At 49.9% G+C, this 27,846-nt stretch overlaps 2 protein-coding genes and 1 pseudogene across 3 annotated transcripts; 2 read left to right on the top strand and 1 right to left on the bottom strand.

The window, feature by feature from the left end:
* Positions 1–1,165: 1,165 nt before the first annotated feature.
* LOC117434105 (small ribosomal subunit protein eS19) lies at positions 1,166–5,111 on the top strand. The gene is made up of 6 exons (XM_059021454.1): positions 1,166–1,292; positions 2,329–2,399; positions 2,571–2,671; positions 3,398–3,581; positions 4,544–4,598; positions 5,045–5,111. Exons 2-6 carry the CDS (start codon positions 2,329–2,331, stop codon positions 5,069–5,071), a joined length of 438 nt encoding a protein of 145 aa, XP_058877437.1. The 5' UTR covers positions 1,166–1,292; the 3' UTR covers positions 5,072–5,111.
* On the bottom strand, positions 4,980–11,632 carry LOC117434061 (uncharacterized). Of its 2 annotated transcripts, XM_059021452.1 has the most exons (10): positions 11,509–11,632; positions 10,546–10,875; positions 9,909–10,184; positions 9,353–9,373; positions 9,277–9,300; positions 8,959–9,063; positions 8,661–8,740; positions 7,368–7,397; positions 6,693–6,736; positions 4,980–5,370 (listed from the first exon to the last, which is right to left on the bottom strand). In XM_059021452.1, the coding sequence occupies exons 1-10, from the start codon at positions 11,612–11,614 to the stop codon at positions 5,346–5,348; spliced, it is 1,041 nt and encodes a 346-aa protein (XP_058877435.1). In that variant the 5' UTR covers positions 11,615–11,632; the 3' UTR covers positions 4,980–5,345. The 2 variants fall into 2 exon arrangements, with proteins under 2 accessions (XP_058877435.1, XP_058877436.1); XM_059021453.1 differs by lacking the exon at positions 9,277–9,300 and having other exon boundaries at positions 9,329–9,373.
* Positions 11,633–13,534: 1,902 nt separating this feature from the next.
* On the top strand, positions 13,535–27,786 carry LOC117970908 (multiple epidermal growth factor-like domains protein 8; annotated as a pseudogene).
* The last annotated feature ends 60 nt before the right edge of the window (positions 27,787–27,846 follow it).

Genomic DNA, 27,846 nt, shown 5'->3' with positions numbered 1-27,846 from the left:
TTTTATTTATTTTTAAATATATTTCCTTCTTATCACACTTACACTACAGTTCAACCTTCTTTGAAACCATCTCTCTCTCCTCTCTCTCTCTCTCTCTCTCTCTCTCTCTCTCTCGCTCTCTCAATTCAATTCAATTCAAATTGGCTTTATTGGCATGACAATAAAAAGAATTGTGTTGCCAAAGCACATACATGGCATAACCGACTCAAATATACAGACAAATAATTTTTTTAATACTAACAGTATCCCTCCTCCCTCTATATTAATACAGTAAACAGAATCACCCCCTTCCCCTCTATATCAAACAGTACCCCCTTCCCCCCTCTATATCAAACAGTACCCCCTCCCTCCCTCTATTAAACAGAATCCCCCCTTCCCCCCTCTATATTAAGCAGTGCCCCCCTCTCTCCCTCTGTATTTAACAGAATCCCCCCTCCCTCCCTCTCTACATACTGTATAGTGTGTTTAATGTTTTCTTTAAGGATATAATGTAGGTATCTGTCAAGTTGAGCTCTCCGGCGTGCAAAAAAAAAAAAAAAAAAAAAAATCAAAAGGGATTGATGTGGTGGGAGTGAGTATTGTCCGTCTAAAATGGTTCAGCCTGTTTCAAAGATGGAGATGGGAACCTATTTCAAACAGTGCTAAATAATAATAATAATAATAATAATAATAATAATAATAAAACAGTTCTGATGTGAATCCAGTGTGCTGCTGGAGATTGCTGCGTTTTTAGAGGATGGAAAGGGATAATGTACCTGCCTCAGTTAGTAATGGATTCGCAGATGACGCTGAAGGTACAGCCTTACCCCGCGGGTGTATCATCAGGGGGCACACCCCCTGCTCCGGCATTGCAGTGGTCCTAGCACTATATCCAAATGGATAAGGCTACGGCATGGTATGCATGTGGCGAACTTAAAAAGGATTTAGGTCACGCATTGCCAGTATCGCCCACAGCCTTGTCAATCTTTGCCAGCGGTTGTTTATATTATGTGATATCATATTATTACACACTCCGGGCGTTATTCATTTTCTGACAGTGCAACCGGGGTGCATGAAACCACAATGTAATTAATACAGAACACACGTGTGCAAAATTGCATGCAAACGTTTTTTTTTTTAATTGTTTAGTTCTGTGCTGTCGAAAGCACTGCTCACATCAGGACCGGTAACTCTGAAACACACACGCCCGCCCCGCAACATAAAGTCTCGCGTGGTTTGGTTAGCCCACCCCCTTTGTAAGCGGCCTGGAAACCCCGTCTGTCCCTTTTCCTCCCGGCCTCTCTCGAAACAAGGTAATGGAGCCTGTGTGTTAGCGGAATAAAACACGAAAAACAGCTTTAAAACGGACCTTTACAACACTAAAACCCACCTGTTCGGACTTAATAAGCTGCGATATGGTTAATTGTGCTAGTCTGCTTTGCGGTTTGATTGGGGGTTTTGAAAAATAGCGATAGTTTGTGAGCGAAGAGAGACGTTTTATAAACGATAGTCTCTCTTTGAGTAGGCCTGTGTCTGTGCCGATTCGCTATTATTAACATATTATCTAGGATTTCTTTTTTTTTTAAATAAAACCTATACGAGTGGTATGTGGTTGTCATTTGTGACCGTTAATGCATTTTGAAATGAGCAGCGAAATAATGTGAAAATAGTTTATAACAGTAAAATGTAAGAAGGACGCGTGGTTCAATGTGTACAGATTTCAGCAGCACGTTGTGCGAGTAATCAAACCCAGAGACACTTTTTCAGCTCGGTTTGTACCCCCAAAGATAGACCAATAGTTACCTTGTTATTTTATTAAAACGCTACCGATTCTTATTTTTAGATCCTGTTGTTGATCCGGGCACACGGCACTTGTATTTATATTAATACATATGTTCGTTGCTTGTGTGCGTAGAGTTTTTGTTTTGTCATTTAAATCCTTCGGTCACGATTAATTCCATTGTCTTAGAAAATTTAAAACAGTTTGTGTGAACTCTAATGGAGTCTGAGAAGTTGCCCTGTCGTAATTTTGAAGAAAACAAATTGTAAAATACAGATAGGAAATGTAACCTGGTGCGTTTGTGCACACAGTGACGGAAATTATAAACATTTTTCTGTGAAGATGTGGTTTTATTGTATACAAGTCTGCTTTTTCAAATCTGTTGTAAAGGATCGGATTGACACGTGCTATCGTGTCAATCTGATCCTTTACAAATTTATAACATGCGAAGAGTTATCTGTTTTTCGTTGGTATGCGTTGACGATTTGAACGTTTTTTTCAGTTGTGTAGTTTTTATTGCAAAGCTGGGCTAACAGCGCTCTCTCTCTCTCTCTCTCCCTCTCCCTCAGATGCCCGGTGTCACAGTGAAAGACGTGAACCAGCAGGACTTCGTCATAGCCCTGTCTGCTTTCCTCAAGAAGTAAGTATGTCTCAATCTCTCTGTCGAGCGACTTTCCTCATTTGATGTTAAACCTCATGGATAGTTTCTTTGGGGGAGGGCTAGGGTGATGTTTCCAGTACAGCAGGCAGTCGGAGGGTGTGTTTGAAGCCTGTGTTGGCGCGCTCTCATGCCCGCTGTCTCATGGTTCAGGTCTGGGAAGCTGAAGGTGCCGGACTGGGTGGACATCGTGAAGCTGGCCAAGCACAAGGAGCTGGCTCCCTCAGACGAGAACTGGTACTACACCAGAGCCGGTAAGAGCAGGGCAGCAGAGTCCATTCAAACCAGGAGAGAGAGTGTGTGTGTGCCTGCCCTCCATTCAAACCAGCAGTGTGTGTGCCTGCCCTCCATTCAAACCAGGAGAGTGTGTGTGCGCCAGCCCTCCATTCAAACCAGGAGAGTGTGTGTGCGCCGGCCCTCCATTCAAACCAGGAGAGTGTGTGTGCGCGGGCCCTCCATTCAAACCAGGAGAGTGTGTGTGCGCGGGCCCTCCATTCAAACCAGGAGAGTGTGTGTGCCTGCCCTCCATTCAAACCAGGAGAGTGTGTGTGCGCGGGCCCTCCATTCAAACCAGGAGAGTGTGTGTGCGCCGGCCCTCCATTCAAACCAGGAGAGTGTGTGTGCCTGCCCTCCATTCAAACCAGGAGAGTGTGTGTGCGCGGGCCCTCCATTCAAACCAGGAGAGTGTGTGTGCGCCGGCCCTCCATTCAAACCAGGAGAGTGTGTGTGCGCCGGCCCTCCATTCAAACCAGGAGAGAGTCTGTCTCAACAGTGTTCCACTAGCAAGGCCCACATTAGATCTAGCCGGGTCACAGTGGCTCCGTTCTCTCCTGCTACCCCCCCTGTCGCTCACACACCTTAATGCAGTTGTTTTTGCGAGCGAGGCTCGCAGTGTAGACGGATTGCAACAGTTTGTCTTTCCACTGTTATACTAGCAGTTTTAGAGCTGTTATCAATCTCTCTCTCTCGCTGTCTCGCAGCCTCCACGGTGAGGCACCTGTACCTGCGTGGCGGTGCAGGGGTGGGCTCCATGACTAAGATCTACGGGGGGCGCCAGCGGAACGGCGTGTGCCCCAGCCACTTCAGCCGCGGCTCCAAGAGTGTGGCCCGCAGGGTGCTGCAGTCCCTGGAGGCCCTCAAGATGGTCGAGAAGGACCCCAACGGGTAAGAGAGCCCCCAGGGGCCTGAGTGCTCAAACTCCTGATCGTTTCAATATTAATAAGACTTAATGAGGTGAGTCCTGAACCCCAGGACTGGGTGCAGCAGCAGCAGGGCTAGTGTGAGTTTCTAACCCTGCTCAAACTCCTGGCTCCTGATCATTTCAATATTAATAATATTAGACTTCATTGAGGGGAGCTCTGAACCCCAGGACTGGGTGCAGCAGCAGCAGCAGCAGGGCTAGTGTGAGTTTGTAACCCTGCTCAAACTCCTGACTCCTGAGCATTTCAATAATAATAATAGTAGACTTCATTGAGGGGAGTTTTGAAACACTCTCTATAGCACTGCTGCACCCAGCCCTGGCTGTCAGAACTAGACTTAAAGGAATCTCCCTTTCTGTCGCTCTGTGCACAGTTAAGTTTCCTAGCTGTGTATTTTATAATGCACATTTAATTTTTTCTTTTTTTAGAAATTATATAACAGTTTGTGTGAACTCTATGGAGTTCGAGAAGCTGCCCTGCCATGACTTGAAAAAAAAAAGTAAATGCATTATAAAATCGATACATCACTGAGAAACGTAACGTGGTGCAGTTCTACACAGGATTGGACAGAACCGCTGGTCCAGTTCAGCTGGTGCTTTCTAAAGAGCGCTCTGTATCGGACTGGATCTCCTCCGAGCGGGCGGTCAGTTAATAACACTGACCTCCGCGTCTGACCCCGTGCTGCCCTGTCCACTGCAGAGCTCGCTCTACACTTGGAATGGCAAGTCTGTGTTTGAGCCGGGATGGTCTGTGGTTGTCCTCCAGCCCTCGCCTCTTCATTCGTTTCAACGGGCTGAGGTCCCGTTTCATTACAGCAGGTTGCTGAGTGTCTAAGGGGGGAGGTGAAGAGGAGCTCTCTCCCCTGAATTTCCACCCCCAGCGCGGCGAGCCCCCAGTTTCTAACACCCGGTCTGTTTTGTGTTTCAGTGGCCGCAGACTGACCCCCCAGGGACAGAGAGACTTGGACAGAATCGCTGGACAGGTGAGTCTCTTCGGAGTCACTGTGTGTGTTAACAGCAGTGGATGGGCTGATCGTCTTACTCTGAATCTCCTTCAGGAAGTGTTTTTAATAGGCTGGTGTTTGCATAAATGAAAACGGTACCTGTTTTTATTGACGTTTTCAAAAACCGGAAAAGCTGTCCTCCCCCCGCCTTTACAACAGCGCACCGCCAATCAACGATGAATTCCACAGCGAGGTTTTAAAAGCCAATCGCATGCGAATGTTCCTGCTCCCACGGCGCTTTTCTGGTTTCAACGTTAATGAAATACTTTTCAATTTGATTAGAATTTTTTTGCGCGTTTCTGTTTTGCTCCTCCTCACTAGGGGGCGACGTGTCCTCTCACTTCAACGGAATCTGCTGCATTTTATTTCATTTGTATTTTTATTGTAAGTAGACGACTAATCCACCCCCTTTTGTGTTTTTGCAGGTAGCAGCTGCAAGCAAAAAACCTTAAGATGTACAAATAAAATAAATAAAAAAAACACTGTTCACAATTTCCTGAGTGTTTGTAGTTTTGTAAAGCATTGAGAATGTGTTCACAAATATCCATTCCTGTCAAATACACAAGTATCCATGAGTTCTGTAATGCATGGCAAAGAAGGTAAATTTGGGATTGAAACCACAACAAAGTAATGACTGTAAATGCAGTTTGAACTCTCCAGCAGCGCGGTGTGAGGTGAGGCTGGGCTGCAGGGAGCTGTGCTTCATAAAATCCACCGCTCCCAGGATCAGTTCGCAGGCTTGCTGATCACACTAGAAAAGGAAACAGGGAAAATAAATAAATAAACAAAATAAAATACTGTATTGCATTCTTTACCAGACCAGAGAATCTGCTGTACCATTGGTGTGATGAAACCTGGTCAGGACATTCCTTAGCACAAGCTAGTGAGAGGCTGGGCTGGGCTGGGGCTGTGTGTGGAGGCTGTCTGTCTTTACCTACCCTCCTGATTTCACAGGTACATGTGTTTTAAACTATCTAGAGAACTTCTTTTCTGATTGATATAAAAAACCAACCTGTTTACAGAGTTCTTTGAGTGTGGCAGAGAAGGTCTGTGTTCATGTACTTGGGTAACTGTATCATGCATGTGTTTTGTTGTACAGTGTGTCTCGTAGTCAGGTGTCTGATGAAACTTGGTCAGGACATTCTTTGTCACACGCTATTAAGATACTGGTAGCACTCCTCGCTGCAGCATGAGAGCGTGCCTCACCTGTGAGTGTAGGGTTAGGCGTTTGTGCAGCTATATGGAAGAAACTATTTAGCATCATGCTCCTCATCGTCTCAATAATGTGTAATTGAGGGGAGCTCTGAACCCCAGGACTGGGTGCAGCAGCAGCAGCAGGGCTAGTGTGAGTTTCTAACCCTGCTCAAACTCCTGGCTCCTGATCATTTCAATATTAATAATAATAATAATAATAATAATAATAGACTTCATTGAGGGGAGCTCTGAACCCCAGGACTGGGTGCAGCAGCAGCAGCAGCAGGGCTAGTGTGAGTTTGTAACCCTGCTCAAACTCCTGGCTCCTGATCATTTCAATATTAATATTAATAATAATAATAATAATAATAGACTTCATTGAGGGGAGCTCTGAACCCCAGGACTGGGTGCAGCAGCAGCAGCAGCAGGGCTAGTGTGAGTTTGTAACCCTGCTCAAACTCCTGGCTCCTGATCATTTCAATATTAATATTAATAATAATAATAATAATAGACTTCATTGAGGGGAGCTCTGAACCCCAGGACTGGGTGCAGCAGCAGCAGGGCTAGTGTGAGTTTCTAACCCTGCTCAAACTCCTAGCTCCTGATCATTTCAATATTAATATTAATAATAATAATAATAATAATAGACTTCATTGAGGGGAGCTCTGAACCCCAGGACTGGGTGCAGCAGCAGCAGCAGCAGCAGGGCTAGTGTGAGTTTGTAACCCTGCTCAAACTCCTGACTCCTGATCATTTCAATATTAATAATAATAATAATAATAATAATAATAATAATAATACTAGACTTCATTGAGGGGAGCTCTGAACCCCAGGACTGGGTGCAGCAGCAGCAGCAGCAGGGCTAGTGTTCAGGTTTACCTCTGCAGTGTACTGTAGACAGACTGCTCAGCGAGGTTCAAACCCTGAGAAAAAATAAAGAGATTAATAAAGAATTAAAAACGTCTCCACTGGGTGTATTCTACAGCTGTGGCCAAGACTTATGCATCAGCTAGAGTTTTAGGATATATATATATATATATATATATATATATATATATATATATATATATATATATATATATTACGTCATGTAATCAAAGATACTACAAAATGATATCGCAAAAAAAAGTGTACCCGAAGCCGCAATAGTAGTGCAGCAGTGTTTCATGTTAGATTTTGGGTCACATTTTTCAATTGTCAGTTTTTCATTAAGCATCTGGGAAAACTACAAAGCGGCGGTGTGCAATTCAATATGTCAACGTGACGTTATTCCAGCAGGTTTCATTCGACTTGATGAAGCAACATTAGTTCATTCTATAGGGTGTAGCCTCTGTACACATAAACCGCTTCGTGTAGTTTCACCACAGCCACTAGATGGCGCCACAGTGTTGTTATTATTACAGCAGAACGCTGCATTGTGCTCTGGAATGACAACACGATTGCAAACAGCGTCCCTGAGGTGTGATCGAGGTGGACAAGGTGGCACGGCGGGCAAGGACAGCGGTTCAGATTAGCAATTAAATAAAATTCATATGAACCTGAGTCCTGACTTACCATGTAGGTGGGCTCTGTGTTGTCCGGTCCCTACAGAGAGAAAGGAGAGAGTGTTACTGCGAATTGAGTGTGAAGAAATCAGCGCTGACGGAGGCTTTCAAATCCATTCTCTCACCTCTTATTCGCTTTATTAACAGGATTACTGGTCCCTCCCTTTAAAGGAGTGCTGACCATCTTTAAAACCCATTCTCTCACTTCTTATTAGCTTTATTAACAGGATCACTGGCCCCTCCCTTTAAAGGAGTGCTGACCATCTTTAAAACCCATTCTCTCACTTCTTATTAGCTTTATTAACAGGATCACTGGCCCCTCCCTTTAAAGGAGTGCTGACCATCTTTAAAACCCATTCTCTCACCTCTTATTAGCTTTATTAACAGGATCGCCGACCCCTCCCTTTAAAGGAGTGCTGACCATCTTTAAAACCCATTCTCTCACCTCTTATTAGCTTTATTAACATGATCACTGGCCCCTCCCTTTAAAAGAGCGCTGACCATCTTTAAAACCCATTCTCTCACCTCTTATTAGCTTTATTAACATGATCACTGGCCCCTCCCTTTAAAGGAGCGCTGACCATCTTTAAAACCCATTCTCTCACCTCTTATTAGCTTTATTAACATGACCACTGGACCTCTGTTTAAAGGAGCGCTGACCATCTTTCAAACCCATTCTCTCACCTCTTATTAGCTTTATTAACATGATCACCGGCCCCTCCCTTTAAAGGTGCGCTGACTCTCTTTAAAGCCCATTCTCGTACCTCTTATTAGCATTAACATGAATGAGATTTTCATCCTTGTATTTTTTTGCCCATAGTAATATTGCCCGTAGTCGTAGGCTTTACTCAACGAGCTCCTTCACGTTAACTCATCTCCTGTAACTCCTCGTGTATCCCACAAGAGGGCGCAGTTTCACACGCTCTCTCACAGTCACCCACACAGTGCCGAGAGGTGCCTCTTATTTATTAGACAGACGCCTTTATCCAAGGCGACTTGCAGGTGTTACAGGGCAGTGCAGGGTTACAATGCAAGATTAATATTTAAATACAGTGTAGTTTACAGTCAGTGCAAATAATAATAATACTACTACAGTACAATATGAACTACAAGTTAGGATTACAGCAAGTTATATCTACAGTGACAGCTTAGCAGTGCAGTAGTGCGAGGATAGCGCATCAGCTGAGGATCCAGTAATGTGGTGCTGAGGTCAGACGAGTCCAGGGCAGAACAGGAGGGTGGGAGGTGTCTCAGTGTGTGTGTGTGTGTGTGCGTGTGCGTGGATGCTGTTGAATTTCATTACCTGCTGCTCTGGTGCTCTGGGGGGTAAGTTCTCATAGTCCCCCGATGCTCCTGCGTGCTGCGGAGCTGGATCTGGGGTCCCTGTGGAGCACGGGGAGGGGGAGGGGGAGGGGGAGGGGGAGGGGGAGGGGGAGGGGGGGTGCACAGTAAGGGTTAATTAATCATTTAGCAGACGTTTTTATCCAAAGCAACTTACAGAGACTAGGGGGGTGGACTATGCATCATCAACAACTGCTGCTGCTGCTGCTGAGTCACTTCCAATAGGAGCTCGTTTGTTTTCATCTGAAGGACAGTCTTACCCTGAGTCTGATCTCGATTCTTCTTTATAATGCAGACAACAACTGCTAGTGCCACTACTGCCATCACCAGGGCAGCTCCAGCGACCAGAACAACAACAGTCAGATCTGAGGACACAGACAGGAAGCGGTTCAAATCCAGGAGAGCAGAAAGCAAGCTTTGCTGAGAAGAGCTCTCAAACCAACAGGCTGATCCAGCCCCAGGCACACGTGTCTGCGGCAGCCAGCGGAAACCCAAGAACAGCTACCGGGCTCAAAAAGTCAAAGCAACACAGACTGAGCAACAGCACTGCTTACACAGCGAGGAGATGTTTGTGTTACCTGCTGTAGATTCCTCAGGGCTGCAGAGGTGTTGAGATGCTGTTTCTCTTACCTGTTGTAGTTTTTTCAGGGGTGTTGGTGCTGGCGATGGTTAATCCTAAAACAGAACAGAACAGATCAAAGCTCAGAGTGTTTATTGAATCTCACTCAGGCGCTCTCACACAGAGACATTGACACTGAGACACACACACTGAGACACACACACACTGAGACACACACACTGAGACACACACACACACACTGAGACAGACACACACACACACAAACTTTATAAGGGACCTGGAGAAATCTGAGGACAGGAACAAAGGATTGAACACCAGTGTGGACTCACAGGAACACACACACGGACGCGCACACACACACACACACACACACACACACACACACACACACACACACACATTCGCACACACACACACACACACACACACACACATTCACACACACACACACACACACACACACACACACATTCAGACACAATATATATCACAAACGTGACCCAAATAAGTCAGTTAAAAACAGGAAAACCATTAAGTGTAGCAATATCGGTCTACATGACAAAACAGGAAGTGAGGTAACCAGCCCAAGCCCAGAGGAATCAGAAAGGAGTGTAATACAGTGAGAGCTACCTGCAATCCTCACGGTGTACTCAATAGATACCGAGTGCTTTAATTCAATCTGCTGAACCACTGGTTTACATGTGTATGTTCCTCCATCACTCTTCTTCTCCAGACTTCCGATAGTTAATTTGCTTAGGCTTGCGTTGTTCATGTATTTCCTTGTGCCTGATATGATTGCACTGTTACGTGTCCATTCCCACTTCTGATCCTCAGAGAGACCCCAGCTCTCGCAGGTGAGAGACAGGAAGCTGCCTTCAGGAGCGGGGTTACTGTGAGAGGCTGCACCTGCAGAGCAGAGACAGGAGTTAGACCAGGAGCTGCTAGCACCTCATCAATACAGCAATCATAGAGATCAATTAATCCATACAATTCATCATAGAAACCAAAAAAATACTTCAAATTGTTACTGGCAACATTGGAAACAACAATGCAATGAGTTTCTGTTAACTATGAAGAAAATAAAAGCTGTACAACTACATGCAGCAGGGTAACCTGAACCCAAAGGTAACAGCTTCATTCAGCTAATCCATCAATATTATAAGTCTTATAAGAGATAAACTCGGTTTCTTCTAGTCTGCACCACTGAAGGAATGGCTCAGTGTTGGAATGGATGGATAAGCTGTTCCTTATCAGCGCTGTACCGTACCTCTCAGAGCAATCAGAGTGAACCCTTGCTTGTATTCTCCTTTCCTGTTCTTCAGCACCATACACTTGTATTTTCCTTTCTTTGATGTAGAAACACCTTCCAGTGTGATTGAGTGGGACACACCTCTGCACTCAGCATACTGATCCTCTGAACACCAGACATTCCTCTCCAGCTCTGTATAATTCAGCAGCCACAGAGACACTCTGACATCACTCCTCTGTGACAGCCAGTGGGACAGGCTGCTGATTTTTTTATTGGGACACTGTGTGAAGGTCCCGTCTGTTACAGTGAACTCTTCATCATCATCATCATCACTGCTCACAGACTCACCTGGAAACAAACAAAGGATACAAGATATTATTTAATAGTATCATTATTTTATTATTTCTTTTGTAAGGGGTCTTGCACGAGTAACAAGGATCTCTTATACACACACACACACACACACACACACGCACGCACACACACACACGCACACTGACAAACACACACACACGCACGCACGCACGCACGCACGCACGCATACACACACACACACACACATGCACACACACACGCACGCACACACACACGCATACACATGCACGCACGCACGCGCGCGCGCACGCACGCACACACGCACACACACGCATGCACACACGCATACACACACACGCACGCACGCACACATGCACGCACACACACACGCACACACACGCACACACACACATGCACGCACACACACACACACACACACGCACACACACACACGCATACACACGCACGCACGCACGCACGCACACACACACACATTTTTTGTTTTTCTTCACCCGACTTTCATCCAAAAACCTCTTTCTTTTTCTGCCAGCTTGCTAGAATATTTGTCTCTGATTTCTCTGTACAGCGGAAAGTAAAATATGTGTCTCTGATGCACCCTGTCCGGTGTTTCTGGCAGAAATACACCAAAGAGCAGCTTTTACTTACCCAGGAGCAGAAGAGCTAGAACCCCGAAAGACATGAGCCCCATTTCCTGATCCACACTCAGCACTGTTTGAGAGAAGTCCACACACCCTGCTCTTGTAGTGAGCATCACAGAAACCACAGGCAAGCAGGAACTTCCCAGTCCGCTAAGAGACTGACCAATGGGCTGACTCCTTGAAACCTTCATTTCTGTGTGTCCGAGGGAGCTGACCACAACGACACAGCGACAAAATGATATCGCAAAAAAAAAGGCTACCGGAAGCCATGATAGTAGTACAGAAGAATATTTCATGTTAGGTTTCGAAATGTTACATGTTTCAATTTGTCAGTTTATATGGAAAACTACAAAGCAAGGGTGTGCAATTCAATATGGTAACATAACATTATCCCAGCAGCTTTATTTGACTTTCTGAAACACACAATTAGAGGCTGTGTGGTCCAGTGGTTAAAGAACAGGCGGTCCCCGGTTCAAATCCCACCTCAGCCACTCACTGTGTGACCCTGAGCGAGTCACTTCACCTCCTTGTGCTCCGTCTTTCGGGTGAGACGTAGTTGTAAGTGACTCTGCAGCTGATGCATAGTTCACACACCCTAGTCTCTGTAAGTCGCCTTGGATAAAGGCGTCTGCTAAATAATAACACAATTATTCTACAGGGTCCTGCGCAGGTTTTGCCCAAAGCTGCACAGCCTATCACTTTATTCAGTTGTAACAGACAAAGAGAAGGAACCGTGATCCCTTTTATTGGACAAACAGAAACAATTATTCACAAGCTTTCAAGACCTGAAAGGTCTCTTCTTTAGGTGAAAGTAGCAAAGAGAGATTGATGTTTACATTCAATTGCGATGAAACTTGGATTGGACGTTCTTCTAAATGATGTCATTATTCACGGGCTTACGTATTTACAAACGGATGATGGCTCGACGCTGTGATGTCATCAGTGTAACCCGGGCAGGCACATGGATCAGGTTGAGGCTAGCAGGCTGTGTAATATATTCTGGAATTTAAAATAATCCTGTGGGGAGACTTTTTAAATGAATCCTGTTGCTTTTTTGTGTTTGTTTGTTAAAGGAACCGGTACAGTAACATATGGAATATCTCGCCTTGTTTTTTTTTCTGTATAATTTAATATGCGTCGTGCGTCGAGCGTCTGTCTTGTACAATCAGGGGCACGCTGCTCACAGCGCATTGATCGATTACAACTCACACGCGTGAAGATTGCGTTCAGAAATAGATTTAAAAATGAGTGTGCATTTCTGCGGAACACGACATTTCCTGCGTGGTTGTGTTCAGCCCCGATTCGTTCCTTTTTTCTGATGAACACAGTCCTTCCTGTCCGCGTTTCACAACCCTGCTGCCTGCAAAGCGACGGGCTCTTGTGATTGCTGAGCGTTGCTAGTGTAAGCTTGAGAGGTTTTTTTTTTTTTTTTTACGATTTACACACAAACGATCCTTCGGTCAGATTACAACGACTTCTCTCTTTGTAGTTTTTCCAGCTAAATCTCTTGTACAATGTATCCAAGACCTTTCTTCATCTGACACGCGATTTGCAATGTGAAATATGCTTGAAGTTACATTTCGTTATTATTATTATTATTATTATTATTATTATTATTATTATTATTATTATTATTATTATTATTATTATTATCTATCTATTTATCTATCTATCTATCTATCTACAAAACAAGTTTCGCTATTTTGTGTATTTGTAATTAGCGGGCAGCAGTGTGGAGTAGTTGTTAGGGCTCTGGACTCTTGACCGGAGGGTCGTGGGTTCAATCCCAGGTGAGGGGGACACTGCTGCTGTACCCTTGAGCAAGGTACTTTACCTAGATTGCTCCAGTAAAAACCCAACTGTATAAATGGGGAATTGTATGCAAAAATAATGTGATATCTTGTAACAATTGTAAGTCGCCCTGGATAAGGGCGTCTGCTAAGAAATAAATAATAATAATAATAATAATAATAGTAATAATAATTAGTTACGCGCAATAACCGTATATTACAAGGTAATAACGGTGTAATTACAGTAGGTGTCGATTCAGAGTCCTGCCGTTAGATGGCGCTGCCGGTATCACCCCCGTTGCCGTGGGTTTCCAAAACCCGACAGCGGATCCCGGCCTCTCGAAAACCCAAAACAACGACAAAAACACAGTCGCGCTGGTAGCGCACGGAAAGCCACAGTGTCGAGCTGAACGGAGTTTTTTATTCTCCGCGGGTCGCGATTGACCTCGCTCCGGACTGTATCATTAAAAAAAAAAATACAATAAAAAGGGTTTTGTTGTCCTGCAAAAACGGCGTGGGCCGCAGTCGATCCGCGGTGTGGTAGTGAACAAGCGCCGCGTCACAGAGGCAACTCGGCGGGGGAGACTTGATCAGGGGACCCGCTGACCCTGTCCGGTGATGTGAAATGAAAACCTGGAAGCAGGTAACGCTAGCCGGTTTGTTTTAAAATTAAAAAAAAAATAATAACACATAACAAAAAAACAAACAGTTTTGGGAATGTTATGTTTGTTAATAACGTTGGTACGGAGTGTTATTGTTAGTTAAATAAAGTCGCTTGGATAATAATGTTATTAATCATTGGCTTGTGTTTTTAAGGTGCTGTTACACGTTTCCGTTGAAAGCAGACAAATCTGTTGTTTTTGAATGTCTTTGAATACATTTGTTTTGCATATTGTTTGGTAGCTGAATGCTCATAATGTTAGTACTGTATTTATAAAACGGAGTGACAAAAATGAGTTTGTAACCCTGCTCAAACTCCTGGCTCCTGATCATTTCAATATTAATAATACTAGACTTCATTGAGGGGAGCTCTGAACCCCAGGACTGGGTGCAGCAGCAGCAGCAGGGCTAGTGTGAGTTTCTAACCCTGCTCAAACTCCTGGCTCCTGATCATTTCAATATTAATAATAATAATAGACTTCATTGAGGGGAGCTCTGAACCCCAGGACTGGGTGCAGCAGCAGCAGCAGCAGGGCTAGTGTGAGTTTCTAACCCTGCTCAAACTCCTGGCTCCTGATCATTTCAATATTAATAATAATAACAGTCTTCATTGAGGGGAGCTCTGAACCCCAGGACTGGGTGCAGCAGCAGCAGCAGCAGGGCTAGTGTGAGTTTGTAACCCTGCTCAAACTCCTGGCTCCTGATCACTTCAATATTAATAATAATATTAGACTTCATTGAGGGGAGCTCTGAACCCCAGGACTGGGTGCAGCAGCAGCAGCAGCAGCAGGGCTAGTGTGAGTTTGTAACCCTGCTCAAACTCCTGACTCCTGATCATTTCAATATTAATAATAATAATAATAATAATACTAGACTTCATTGAGGGGAGCTCTGAACCCCAGGACTGGGTGCAGCAGCAGCAGCAGGGCTAGTGTGAGCTTCTAACCCAGAAACAGCAATGGGAAAATATATGTAAAAATCCCAAGGGGCATTTGAAGCTGCTTGGTTTTGCAGTGCGTGACAGTATTGCCCTAATCAGCGCTCCTGCGTGTGTCCGCAGGGCTGAGATACTGGATCAGCCAGGTTAGCAGGAATGACTTTCTCTAAAAAAACAAGCTGAATTGTATGTGTATCTCTCTCTCGCTCTCTCTCTCTCTCTCTCTCTCTCTCTCTCTCTCTCTCTCTCTCTCTCTCTCTCTCTCTCTCTCTCTCTCTCTCTCTCTCTTTACCAGGTGTGGCCCAGCTCTTGATATCTCGGCTGCAGTGCTGTCTCGGTGTGTCTCTGTGTCTCTGTTGGCCCCTCTGTGTGGCTCTGACGATGCGTCTGCCCCCCCTGCGAAGGCCCCTGGGCCTGGGGGCCCCCCTCCTGCTGGCCCTGCTGTGCGTGTGGCCCCCGGGGGCCCGGGCAGGGGATTGTAAAGGGAAGAGGCAGGTTCTGAATGGACCCCCGGGGTACGTGACTGACGGGCCTGGGAATTACTCTGTCAATGGGAACTGCGAGTGGCTGATTGAGGGTGAGTGGAGCCAGATTAAACAAATAGAAATAATATCTATCTATTTATCTATCTATCTATCTGTCTATCTGTCTATCTATCTGTCTATCTATCTATCTATCTATCTATCTATCTATCAATTTAGAGAGTTCAGGCTAGTATCTTCATCAGTGTGATTGAAACTAGAAGAGACCGAGTCAAGCAGACCAGCGTTTGGGCTCTAGTGCCTTCATCAGTGTGATTGAAACTAGAAGAGACCGAGTCAAGCAGACCAGCGTTTGGGCTCTAGTGCCTTCATCAGTGTTATTGAAACTAGAAGAGACCGAGTCAAGCAGACCAGCGTTTGGGCTCTAGTGCCTTCATCAGTGTTATTGAAACTAGAAGAGACCGAGTCAAGCAGACCAGCGTTTCAGCTAATGCGTTTGTCTCCCTGACCCGCTGTCCCCCAGCCCCCAGCAGCAGGTACGGCATCGTGCTGTCCTTCACCTACATGGAGACGGAGTGCACCTACGACTACCTGTTTGTTTACGATGGCGACTCGTACGACAGCCCCCTGCTGGCCAGTCTGAGCGGCAGCACCCTGCCGGAGCTCATCGAGGCCAAGTCTGGAAAGGTCAGAGTCCCGCCCGGCACAAGCACGGGTTCAAATATCTGGATTCCTCACCCTCACCCACACTTTATAGTGTTCATGTAGCTGCTGCTTCCTACTTCAGTAATCATTTTGGGGGTGGTGGGTGAACTTAATGGAGGGTGTGTGTGTGTGTCTATATATATATATATATATATCTATATATATATATATGAATCTTTCCATAAGCACTTCACATGTATTTAGAGATGTGATATCCATTAATGGAAATAAGACTCCTGTTGCATATTTTCTTTAGACTGTGCAGAACAGCGATCCACACAAACTCTCTCTCTCTCTTCCCCCCCCTCCCTCTCTCTTCCCCCCCTCCCTCTCTCTTCCTCCCCCCCCCTCTCTGTATAGATGCTGCTGCACCTGTTCAGCGATGCTAACTATAACCTGTCTGGGTTCAACGCCTCCTTCTCGTTCTCGCTGTGCCCGCGGGACTGCTCCGGGCACGGGGTGTGCAGCCCTGACTCGGGCCGCTGTGACTGCCTGCCAGGCTGGGCAGGGGAGGGGTGCAGCCTGCCTGCCTGCGGGGCCAACTGCAGCCTGCACGGGACCTGCGACCAGGTGAGACTGCGGGCAGACACCCCCCTCTCCCCCTCTCTCGCTCTCTCTCCCGCCCTCTCTCTCTCTCTCTCTCTGTCTCCCTCTCCAGCAGTCCGGTTGGTGTCAGTGTGACTCTGGCTTCCTAGCGCAGAGCTGTGATCTCTCTCTCTCTCTCTCTCTCTCTCTCTCTCTCTCTCTCTAGCAGTCCGGTCGGTGTCAGTGTGACTCTGGCTTCCTAGCGCAGAGCTGTGATCTCTCTCTGAATGATAACCAGGGCGCGGGGAGCTGGTTCGCGGTGAGTTCAGGAGACGGACCCTTCTCGCCACGCACTGCGGCTGCCGGAGTCTTCCTCAACACCACCAACGCACTCTATGTCTTCGGAGGTGAGTCCGACACCGCTAGAGCCGCACGGACCGGTCAGTGCGGGTCGCTGGTTTGGATCGGGCTGCTTGGGTTTGTGATGATCGCTGTTCTATTTGTTATTAATAGTCGTTTAGCAGACGTTTTTATCCAAAGCGACTTTCAGAGACTCTGGGTGAGCTGTGCTGCTGCGGAGTCACTTCCAGTAGCACCTGGGTGGTTTTTACGTCTCATCTGGTTTGACTTGGTCGTGTTCCTGTGTGTCTGTGTCGCAGGTTTCGATTTGAACCGGGCCCTGGGAGATCTGGTCATGTACAACTTCACTTCCAACCGCTGGGAGGAGAGAGCCCACGGGCCGGTAAGAGACCATTAACACCATTACCAGCAAAACCAGTGCCTTTCAAGCAGACCAGCGTTTGGGCTCTAGTGCCTTCATCAGCGTTATTGAAACTAGAAGAGACCGAGTCAAGCAGACCAGCGTTTGGGCTCTAGTGCCTTTATCAGTGTTATTGAAACTAGAAGAGACCGAGTCAAGCAGACCAGTAATGCCTCTGTTTCTTGTCTGTCTGTGTCTCTTTGTCTGTGTGTCTGTCTCTGTGTGTCTCCAGGCTGCCAGGCACTCCCACACAGCGGTTCAGTGGGCGGGGACCATGGTGATATTCGGAGGGCAGCTCTCTGACGGCTCATTGGCTGGCGACGTCTGGCAGTACAGCCCCCTGGCAGACTCCTGGAGCCAGCTCAGCCAATCGGAGTCCCCTGGGGCCCCCAGGCTGGCCAATCACGCGTCGGCAGTGGTGGACGAGCACCTCTACGTGTTCGGAGGTGAGTGTGAGTGAGTGAGTGAGTGAGTGAGTGTGGCGCCCCCTTAGTGGCTGGGAGGAGAAACTGCTTTATTAAACTGATGAATTTACTGTAGCTTGAGTGTGATCTCATCTCCTCAGATCGCTGTCCTTTTTTCCAAGTGAACCGATAGAGGGAGTGTGTATTGACCCTCTCTCCTCTCTCTCTCTCTCTCTCTCTCTCTCTCTCTCTCTCCTCTCCCAGGTCGCAGTGTGGAAGATCTCTTCTCCTCTGAGCTGTACCGCTTCTCTCTGCTCTCTCCTCGCTGGGAGAGGGTCCAGCCGGCGGGGGGGAAGGCTCCTGCAGCCGCCGGGCACTCCATGGTGTTCTACCCCCCCTCCCGGACCCTGCTGGTGTACGGGGGTCACCGGCCGTCAACCGCCAGGTCAGAGACTGGGGGAGAGGGGGGTGTGTGTGAGAGAGAGAGACTGTGTGTGTGAGAGAGAGAGAGAGAGAGAGAGAGACTGTGTGTGATTAAGAGAGAGAGAGAGACTATGTGTGTGTCCAAGTTTTTTTTTAATTAGGTTTAATATTAGGTTGTTTAAAAAAAAAATAATAATAATAATAATAATAATAATAATAATAATAATAGAATAATTAACATACACTTTGTCAGCTGGTTATCCAGAAGGTGTCTTATGATTATTATCATTTTTCTTTTTTATATATATATATATAATAACCAGGTTCAGCGTGCGTGTGAACACCACGGATTCCTTCCACGTGGATCATCGCTACTGGACCACGTTCCGATCACGATACCCCACCAGCGGACCCCGAGAGAGAGCCTTCCACTCCGCCACTGTCATCGGGAACTACATGGTGGTGTACGGTGAGAGAGGGAGGAGAAAGAGGGGAGAGGACCTTACACTGCAAATAAGACTCCTGTTGCACAGCAGTGTGATCCAGTCCAGGTTTTACTACCAGCTTGATCAGCCCCCCAGTGTGTCTAGCTAACAAGCTCAGGTGTGTCTTATTATTAAACTCCTAGTGAAACCAGGAATGGATCACACTGCTGTGCAATGGGAGTCTTATTCCCATCACTGGGAAACTGCACAATGGTGTATGGCAGGGAGAGGGGAGAGGCGAGAGGCAGTCTGTGTGGCTGGTCTCCTTGTCCCGCTGCCCCGGTGCTCACCCCCCGCCTCTCTGTCGCCCCCCGCAGGTGGGAACGTGCACATCCACTACCACGAGGAGAAGTGCTACGATGAGGAGATCTTCTTCTACCACCTGGGCTGCCATCAGTGGAGCTCCGCTGACGAGCTGACCAGGATGCTGCTGCAGAGCCGCGACGGTGAGACAGGGGGCGCTGCGCTCTCTCCAGCTCTGTCTGTCTCTCTCTCTCTGTCTCTCTGACTATCTGTGTGTTTCTGTCTCTCTATATGTCGGTGTCTGTCTGTGTTTGTGTCTGTGTGTCTCGCTATCTCTCTGTGTGTATCTCTCTATCTCTGTCTGTGTTTCTCTGTCTATATGTCTGTGTATCTGTTTGTGTCTGTGTGTCTCTCTGTCTCTGTGTGTTTCTCTCTCTCTGTCTCTCTCTCTCTCTGTCTGTGTTTCTCTGTCTATATGTCTGTATCTGTGTGTGTGTGTTTCTCTCTCTCTCTGACTATGTGTTTCTCTGTCCCTCTCTCTCTCTCTGACTGTGTGTTTCTGTCTCTGTATGTCGTTGTCTGTCTGTTTGTGTCTGTGTGTCTCTCTGTGTGTATCTCTCTATCTCTGTTTGTCTGTGTTTCTCTGTCTCTCTATCTGTCTGTGTATCTGTGTGTGTGTGTGTCTCTCTGTCGGTCTGTGTATCTGTGTGTGTGTGTGTCTCTCTGTCGGTCTGTGTATCTGTGTGTGTGTGTGTCTCTCTGTCGGTCTGTGTATCTGTGTGTGTGTGTGTCTCTCTGTCGGTCTGTGTATCTGTGTATCTGTGTGTGTGTGTCTCTGTCTGTCTGTGTATCTGTGTCTCTGTCTCTCTGTCGGTTTTTGTATTATTTTCTTTCTCTATTTTTTGTCTCTCTTTCTCTTCCTCTCCCTCTCTCAGGTCTCGAGTCCCGCAGAGCTGGGAGTGGCCGCTACGCCCACGTGGCAGCCCTGACCAATGAGAACGTGCTGCTGGTTGCCGGCGGTTACAGCGGCACTCCGCGGGGCGACCTGGTCGCGTACAAGGTTCCGATCTTCGTGCAGCAGATCCTCGTGCAAAACGTAAGAACGAGGCGGGTGAAGGGGCGGAGCTCCGAGTGCAGGACCGCCCGGACCGCCCAGTCCATTATTCACAGGAATCCGTTAATAATGAGTCATTCAGCAGACGCTGCTATCCAAAGAGACTCACAGAGACTAGGGGGGTGAACTCTGCATCATCAACAACTGCTGCTGCTGCTGCAGAGTCACTTCCAATAGGAGCTCGTTTGTTTTACGTCTCATCCGAAGGACGGCTGACAGTCAGATGAGGGTCTCTGGTGTTGATCGGGCTGATTTTAACGTTCAGAGTGAATTAAGAAACAGCTGCTTGGGTTTGTGATGATCGCTGCTTTTCTTAAAGACTCAAAGCGACCCACACAGACCCAAGCAGCTGTTTCTGAATTCGCTCTGAACGGTAAAATCAGCCCGATGGACACCAGCGACCCTCGTCTGATTGTTAGGAACTGATTTGAAGAATCTGTTTGTGCAGCACTAACTGTGTGTGTGTGTGTGTGTGTGATTATATAATTAGAAGCTTGTCCCAATTGACTCCTATTAGAATCTGACATTCCAGGGATAGAAATCAGACTCCTATTGCACAGCAGTGTCACCCAGTCCAGGTTTTACTACCAGCTTGATCAGCCCCCAGTGTGTCTTATTATTAAACTCCTAGTGAAACCAGGACTGGATCAAACCGCTGTGCAGCGGGAGTCTTATTTCCACCCCTGCGTTTGGGACGTTTCTCTGTGGTGATAATAAGTGGGATTCACTGTTATATTAAAAGCACTCCTTGTAAAGGGGTGCTCAGTAACCCGTACCCTCTCCCAGTCTCGCCTTGCTGGCTCAGTGTGTGGGGTGGTGGGGGTGGTGGGGGAGATGTTAGTCTGTTTACCAGACAAACGGGCCTCTGGTCACCCAGACAACAGATGTGTACTAACCTGCCCTTCGTGGCTCACTGCTCCTTGATTCAATCAGCCATCTAAAGGAACGCTGACCATCTTTCAAACCCATTCTCTTATTAGCTTTATTAATGTGCTCCCTGCCCCTGTGCACGAAGTGCTGACCCAGTCTCTCTCTCTCTCTCTCCTGGGCAGCACCAGCTGGATTACTGCTCCATGTATTCAGAGGAGAGCTCCTGCTCCAAGAACCCCGAGTGCAGCTGGTGTGGGGGGGGCTGCAGGTCCTACCAGCCCGACAGCGGCGTGAGTCTCTCTGTCTGTCTCTCTGTCTGTCTGTTGGTTCTCTGTCTCTGCCTGTCTCTCTCTTTCTGTCTGCAGTAGTTAATAAATAATTGTGAACTGCAGGTTTCTATCCCCTGCATCACAGCCAGTCTCTCTCCCCCTTGTCTTGTCAGTGTAATATATCCCAGTCTGTGTTCTGTACACTGACTTGCAGTGTGTCCTCCTGTCCACAGTGTGGCAGTGCAGGCTGCCTGGGTCTGGCTCGCTTCCTGTCTGACTGCCAGTCCTGTCTGGTGTTCAGCGGGCGCTCTGACTCCCTGCCCCAGGCCCCCGGGGAATTTGGCTGGTGCGTCCAGAACGAGACGTGCATACCTGTGACAGGTGAGTCTGTGTGTGTGTGTGTCTCTGACTGTGTCTGTGTGTGTCTCTCTCCCCTTCCCTCCCTGACTGTGTCCCCGTGTCTCTCCCTGACGGTGTCCCCCTGTGTGTTTCAGAGTCCTCGTCCTGTCGTGTTGATCAGATCTCCAGAGCTTACGGCTGGTGGGGAGAGAAGACTCGTTTCATCACCTCGCTGGAGGACTGCCAGAGAGACAACCACGCCCCTGGCATCCACCTGCTCACCTTCCAGAACCCGCGCAACGACTCACAGCCCGACAAGGTCAGGACCACAGACGCTCGAACCCCTCTGCAGTCCCTCTCTCTCCCCCTCCTCTCTCCCCTCTTCCCTGTCTGTGTGACTCTGTGCAGTCTCTCTCCCCCCGCTCCTCTCCTCTCCTCTCCTCTCTGTGACTCTCCCTGTCTCTCTGACCCCTCTCTCCCCTCTCTCTCTCCCTCCTCTCCTCTCCTCTCTGTGACTATCCAGTCTCTCTGACCCCTCTCTCCCCTCTCTCTCTCCCTCCTCTCCTCTTCTCTCTGTGACTCTCCTGTCTCTCTGACCCCTCTCTCCACCCTCTCCTCTCCTCTCTGTGACTCTCCAGTCTCTCTCCCCCGCTCCTCTCCTCTCCTCTCTGTGACTCTCCCTGTCTCTCTGACCCCTCTCTCCCCTCTCTCTCTCCCTCCTCTCCTCTCCTCTCTGTGACTCTCCAGTCTCTCTGACCTCTCTCTCCCCTCTCTCTCTCCCTCCTCTCCTCTCCTCTCTGTGACTCTCCTGTCTCTCTGACCTCTCTCTCCTCTCCTCTCTGTGACTCTCCAGTCTCTCTCCTCTCCTCTCCTCTCTGTGACTCTCCAGTCTCTCTCCTCTCCTCTCCTCTCTGTGACTCTCCCTGTCTCTCTGACCCCTCTCTCCCCTCTCTCTCTCCCTCCTCTCCTCTCCTCTCTCTCTCCCTCCTCTCCTCTCCTCTCTGTGACTCTCCAGTCTCTCTGACCTCTCTCTCCCCTCTCTCTCTCCCTCCTCTCCTCTCCTCTCTGTGACTCTCCAGTCTCTCTGACCCCTCTCTCTCCTCTCCTCTCTGTGACTCTCCTGTCTCTCTGACCTCTCTCTCCTCTCCTCTCTGTGACTCTCCAGTCTCTCTGACCCCTCTCTCTCTCCTCTCCCCAGGTGTCTATCGTGCGCAGCACCTCCATCACTCTGAACCCCTCCACTGAGATGGACGTGACTCTGGCCTTCAAGGGCTTCATCCACCCGCTGTGGAGCAGCCCCGGCCCGGGGGATGTGGTGTCGGTGTGGGCCCGGGTCCAGAGGCTGTACGTGGCGGCGCGGATCGGCAAGGGCCCCAACACTGTGGAGCCGGTGAGGGACACACCAGAGCAGTACCAGTACAGAACCAGCGCAATGCAATGCAATGCAATACAATACAATACTAGTGCAATACATTGTCAATACTGGTATAATACAATATTATAATTAGTTGTCCCTGTTATTGGATCGTCTCAGCCAATGAGGTTCCTAGCTGGAGGAGCTGGGTCACTGGGAACATGACGATTATGATAATAATGATTAATAATCACCTCTCTCCTCGCCTCCCCCTCTCTCTCCTCTCCCCCCCTCTCTCCCCCCTCTCTCCTCTCCCCCTCTCTCCTCTCCCCCCTCTCTCTCCTCTCCCCCCTCTCCTCTCCCCCCTCTGTCCTCTCCCCCTCTCTCCATTCCTCTCTCTCCCCTCTCCTCTCCTCTCTCTGCTCCCCTCTCTCTCCTCTCCTCTCTCCTCCTCTCTCCCCCCTCCTCTCTCCCCCCTCTCCTCCTCTCCTCCCCCCTCTCCCCCTCTCTCCTCTCCTCTCCCCTCTCTCTCTCTCTCCTCTCCTCTCTCCTCTCCCCCCCTCTCCTCTCCTCTCCCCCCCCCTCCCCTCTCTCTCCTCTCCCCTCTCTCTCCTCTCCCCAGTTGGAGGAGCTGGGTCGCTGGGCAGTGCAGCAGGATAAGATGAGCCTGCGTCTGGAGCGTTCTGGGGGGGAGCGGTTGTTCCAGAACCTGGAGCGCGGAACAAGTACGCCGTGCAGATCGAGGGGTACCTGAACAACTCGGGGAACGGGCAGACGAGCGAGCTGACCCTGACCTGGAACCGGACCGGAGTGCCGGGGGGCAGCGTGAGTGCACCCTGCACCCTACACCCCTGCACCCTGCACCCTGCACCCTGCACCCTGCACACTGCCTGTGTTTTGTGGTTTTTAATTCTGTCTCTGTGTTGCAGGAGATCTCGTTCCTGTTCCTGGAGCCCTTCCTCTCTGGCTCCTGCTCTCGTTACCCCTCCTGCCTCGCCTGCCTGGCGGACCAGGCCTGCGGCTGGTGCTCCCACAGCAGCTCCTGCCTGCCGCGCGTCGACCCGACGCACAGCAGCACCACCCAGTGTGCGGGAGGGGAACTGCAGCTCATCCTGACACCCGGGAACTGCGTGCTGTGCGATGAGTACAGGGACTGTGGCTCCTGCAGCAAGGTGAGAGAGAGAGAGAGGAGAAGACAGTGTGTGTGTCTCTGTCTCTCTGTTAGTGTCTCACTGAGTGTGTGTGTGAGGATTATAGGGACTGTGGATGCTGCACAGAGAGGAGAGTCTCACTGACGGGCTGGTGTTGTGTTTTGTGTTTTGTCCCTCTGCAGGACCCGTACTGCGAGTGGCAGATCAGCAGCAACAAGAAGGGAGACTTCCTGTGCAGCCGGAGGGGTCGAGTGGAGGGGTCGATCCGAAACGCAGAGAGCTGCCCCACACAGTGCAACCAGTGAGAGACTAGAGCAGAGCACGGGACCAGAGAGAGACTGAACACCACCGTCGTTGCAGCCAGTAACAGAGTAACGCTGCTGTCTCTGTCTGTCTGTCTCTCTCTCAGGCGCAGGTCCTGCGGGGAGTGCCTCTCTAACTCCAGTCAGTGTGCGTGGTGCCAGTCTGCTCAGAGCTGCTTCTTCTTCGCCGCGTACCTCACCAAGTTCCCCTTCGGAGAGTGCAGGGACTGGTACGACAGGTGAGCTTCAAACGCCGGGGGGGCAAGCGCAGGGGGGAAAAGAACCGCCTGCTCAAGCCAGCCACGCAGACCAGCGATCGGGCCTCTAGAGTCTTCATCGGTGTATTTTAACCCTCTCTCCTCCCTCTCTCAGTGTGCACTCGGCGCCGCAGTGTCTGGATTGCTCTCAGCACACTTCGTGTCAGGATTGCCTGCAGAACTTCGAGTGCGGCTGGTGTGGAAACCAGGACAACCCCACTATCGGCAGGTGAGGGAGGCTCTGTTCACGCTCTCGCGCTCTGCTGTCGGCAGGTCACAGGGAAGAGAAGCTGTGTTCTTACTCGCGTCCTGCTGTCGGCTCTCTCCCTCCCTCTCTCCTCCCTCTCCTCCTCTCCCTCCCTCTCTCCTCTCTGTCTCCTCCTCTCCTCTCCTCCTCTCCCCAGGTGTCTGCACGGTGGTTACTCCGGGGCTGCGTGACCCGGCTGGCTTCCCGAACTGCTCCGCGGCCGTGTCTGCGTCTCACCCCCTCCCTGCCCCCCTGGGAGCCGGCCCTCTGGTCCTACCGCAGCTGCCCGGACGTGGACGAGTGCCGGCTGGGGAGCCACGTCTGCCACCCCTACGCCTCCTGCCACAACACGCCGGATTCCTACCAGTGCCACTGCCCCGCGGGTACCACCGGGGACGGGGTGCAGCACTGCAACCGCACGTGAGTCTGGGAGGGGAGAGGGGAGAGGGGAGAGGGGAGAGGGGAGAGACTGTGTGTCACTGGGGAGAGGGAGAGAGGGGGTAGGGGGATAGGAGAGCTTCATCCGAATAATCAGTTTGTGTAGCTCTAGTACAGAGCTTTGTGTAACCTCTTTCCTCTCTCTCCTCTCCTCTCTCCCCTCTCCTCTCTCCCCTCTCCCTCTCCTCTCCTCCTCTCCCCTCTCCTCTCCCCTCTCCTCTCTCCCCTCTCCTCTCTCCTCTCTCCTCTCCTCTTCCCCTCTCATCTCTCCCCTCTCCCCTCCCCTCTCCTCTCTCCCTTCCTCTCTCCTCCTCTCCTCTCCCCTCTCCTCTCCTCTCTCCTCTCTCTCTCCCTCCTCTCCTCCCTCTCTCCTCTCCCCCTCCCCCCTCCTCCCTCTCTCCTCTCTCCTCTCCTCTCTCTCTCCCTCTCTCTCCTCTCCTCTCTCTCTCCTCTCTCCTCTCTCTCTCCCCCTCCTCTCTCTCCCCCTCCCTCTCCTCTCTCCTCTCCTCCCTGTCTCCTCTCCTCTCTCTCTCCCCCTCCTCTCACCTCCCCTCTCTCCTCTCCTCTCTCTCCCTCTCCCCCTCTCCTCTCCTCTCTCCTCTTCCCTCTCTCCTGTCTCCCCCCCTCCTCTCTCTCTCTCCTCTCCTCTCTCCTCTCCCCCTCTCCTCTCCTCTCTCCTCCCTCTCCCTCTCTCCTCTCCTCTCTCCTGTCTCCCCCTCCTCTCTCTCTCTCTCCTCTCCTCTCTCCTCTCCTCTCCTCTCTCCTCTCTCTCCTCCCTCTCTCCTCTCTCCTCTCCTCTCTCCTCCCTCTCCCTCTCTCCTCTCCTCTCTCCTCCCTCTCCCCCCTCTCCTCTCCGCTCTCCTGTCTCCCCTCCTCTCTCAGCTGCTATAACGAGTGTGTGCACGGGCAGTGCAGTGGTCCCCCCCGGACTATCTGTGCCAGTGTGAGCTGGGCTGGACCTCCAACAGCAGCGCGGTGGAGCAGAGCGGGGTGGAGTGTGAGCTGGACTGCGGCTGCAACTTCCACAGCACCCTGTGAGACTGGACTGGGGGTCTGCGACCACTGCCAAGGTGTGTGCGCGTGTGTGCGTGTGCGTCTGTGTGTGCGTGTGTTTCAGAAATGAATTTATATTCAAGAGACAGGGTGAACTGAACAGATTAACTTACATCTCTCCTCTCCCCCTCTCTACCCTCTCCTCCCTACCCTTCCCTCTCCTCTTTCCTCCCTCCCTTCCCTCTCCTCTCCTCCCTTCCCTCTCCTCTCTCCTCCCTTCCCTCTCCTCTCCCTCTCTCCTCCCTCTCCTCTCCTCTCCTCCCTTCCCTCTCCATCTCTCCTCCCCTTCCCTCTCCTCTCCTCCTCCCTTCCCTCCTCTCCCTCTCCCTCCTCTCTCTCTCCCTCTCCTCTCCTCTCTCCTCCCTTCCCTCTCCTCTCTCCTCCCTTCCCTCTCCTCCTCTTCTCCTCCTCTCGTCACCCCTCTCCGCTCTCCCCCTCTCCGCTCTCCCCTCTCCTCTCTCCTCTCTCAGACTGGACGCAAGGGTGAGCGTTGTGAGCTGTGCCGGCCTGGCAGTTTTGGCAGCGCTGTGGAGCTGGGGGGGCTGCTCCCAGTGCGCCTGCAATGGTCACGGACTGGAAGAGCTGGGATTCTGCGAGGGGAGCGGGGGTGGTGTGCCACTGCGGGGACGCCACCGAGGGCAGCACTGCGAGAAGTGTGTGAGCGGACACTATGGGGACCCCCGGTGAGAGAGAGAGACCCCCAGCGACTGTGTGTGTGTGTGTGTGTGTGTGTGTGTGTGTGTGTGTGTGTGTGTGTCTCGTTCTCCTCTCTCGTTGTGTGTGTGACGGTGAGAGACACTGATGAGAAACATGCTGTTCTCACCACTCCTCTCTCCTCTCCTCTCCTCTCCCTCTCTCAGGAATAACGGTACCTGTTACCTGGAGTGTGGGGGCCGCGTGTTCCTCCCCAATGTGACCTCCATGGCGCTGGGCTCTGCGAGGGGGCTGGGGGTCTCCGAGGGGGGGCTGTCCTACTGCCTGTGGGTCCTGTCAGCCTCCAGCCACCTGCAGCCCTGCCCTGGAGAGAGCCAGTGCCCCAGCATGAGCCTGACTATCCACCCAGACATCAACACAAACTGCACTGTGAGTGCGACAGTGTGACTGAAAACTAGAAGAGACCGAGTCACGCAGACCAGCGTTTGGACTCTAATTCATACTAATCTCTCTCTCTCTCTCTCTCTCTCTCCCTCTCTCTCTCTCTCTCTCTCCTCTCCTCTCCCCACCTCTCTCCTCTCTCTCTCTGCTCTCCCCTCTCCCTCTCTCTCCTTCTCTCTCTCTCTCTCTCTCTCTCTCCCTCTCTCTCTCTCTCTCAGAGTAACTATGTCTATGTGTTTGACGGGCTCCCGGAGTTCCTCAGTGATGGGGTGCTGCGCTCCGACCGCAACCTGATTGGTGCGTTCTGTGGGACGGGCAGGAACGAGCCAATCACAGTGGCCGCTGCCTCAGGTAACCTAGCAACCCCGAATAAACACTTTCAGTAATAAAACAACAACAAAAAAAATTGTATTAAGTTGCAAAATATATAAATACCAATTTT

The sequence above is a fragment of the Acipenser ruthenus genome, unplaced genomic scaffold, assembly GCF_902713425.1.
Source record: "Acipenser ruthenus unplaced genomic scaffold, fAciRut3.2 maternal haplotype, whole genome shotgun sequence".
Lineage (NCBI taxonomy): Eukaryota > Metazoa > Chordata > Actinopteri > Acipenseriformes > Acipenseridae > Acipenser > Acipenser ruthenus.
Note: the sequence above shows the minus strand (reverse complement) of the source record. Positions and strands in the feature narration are given on the sequence as shown.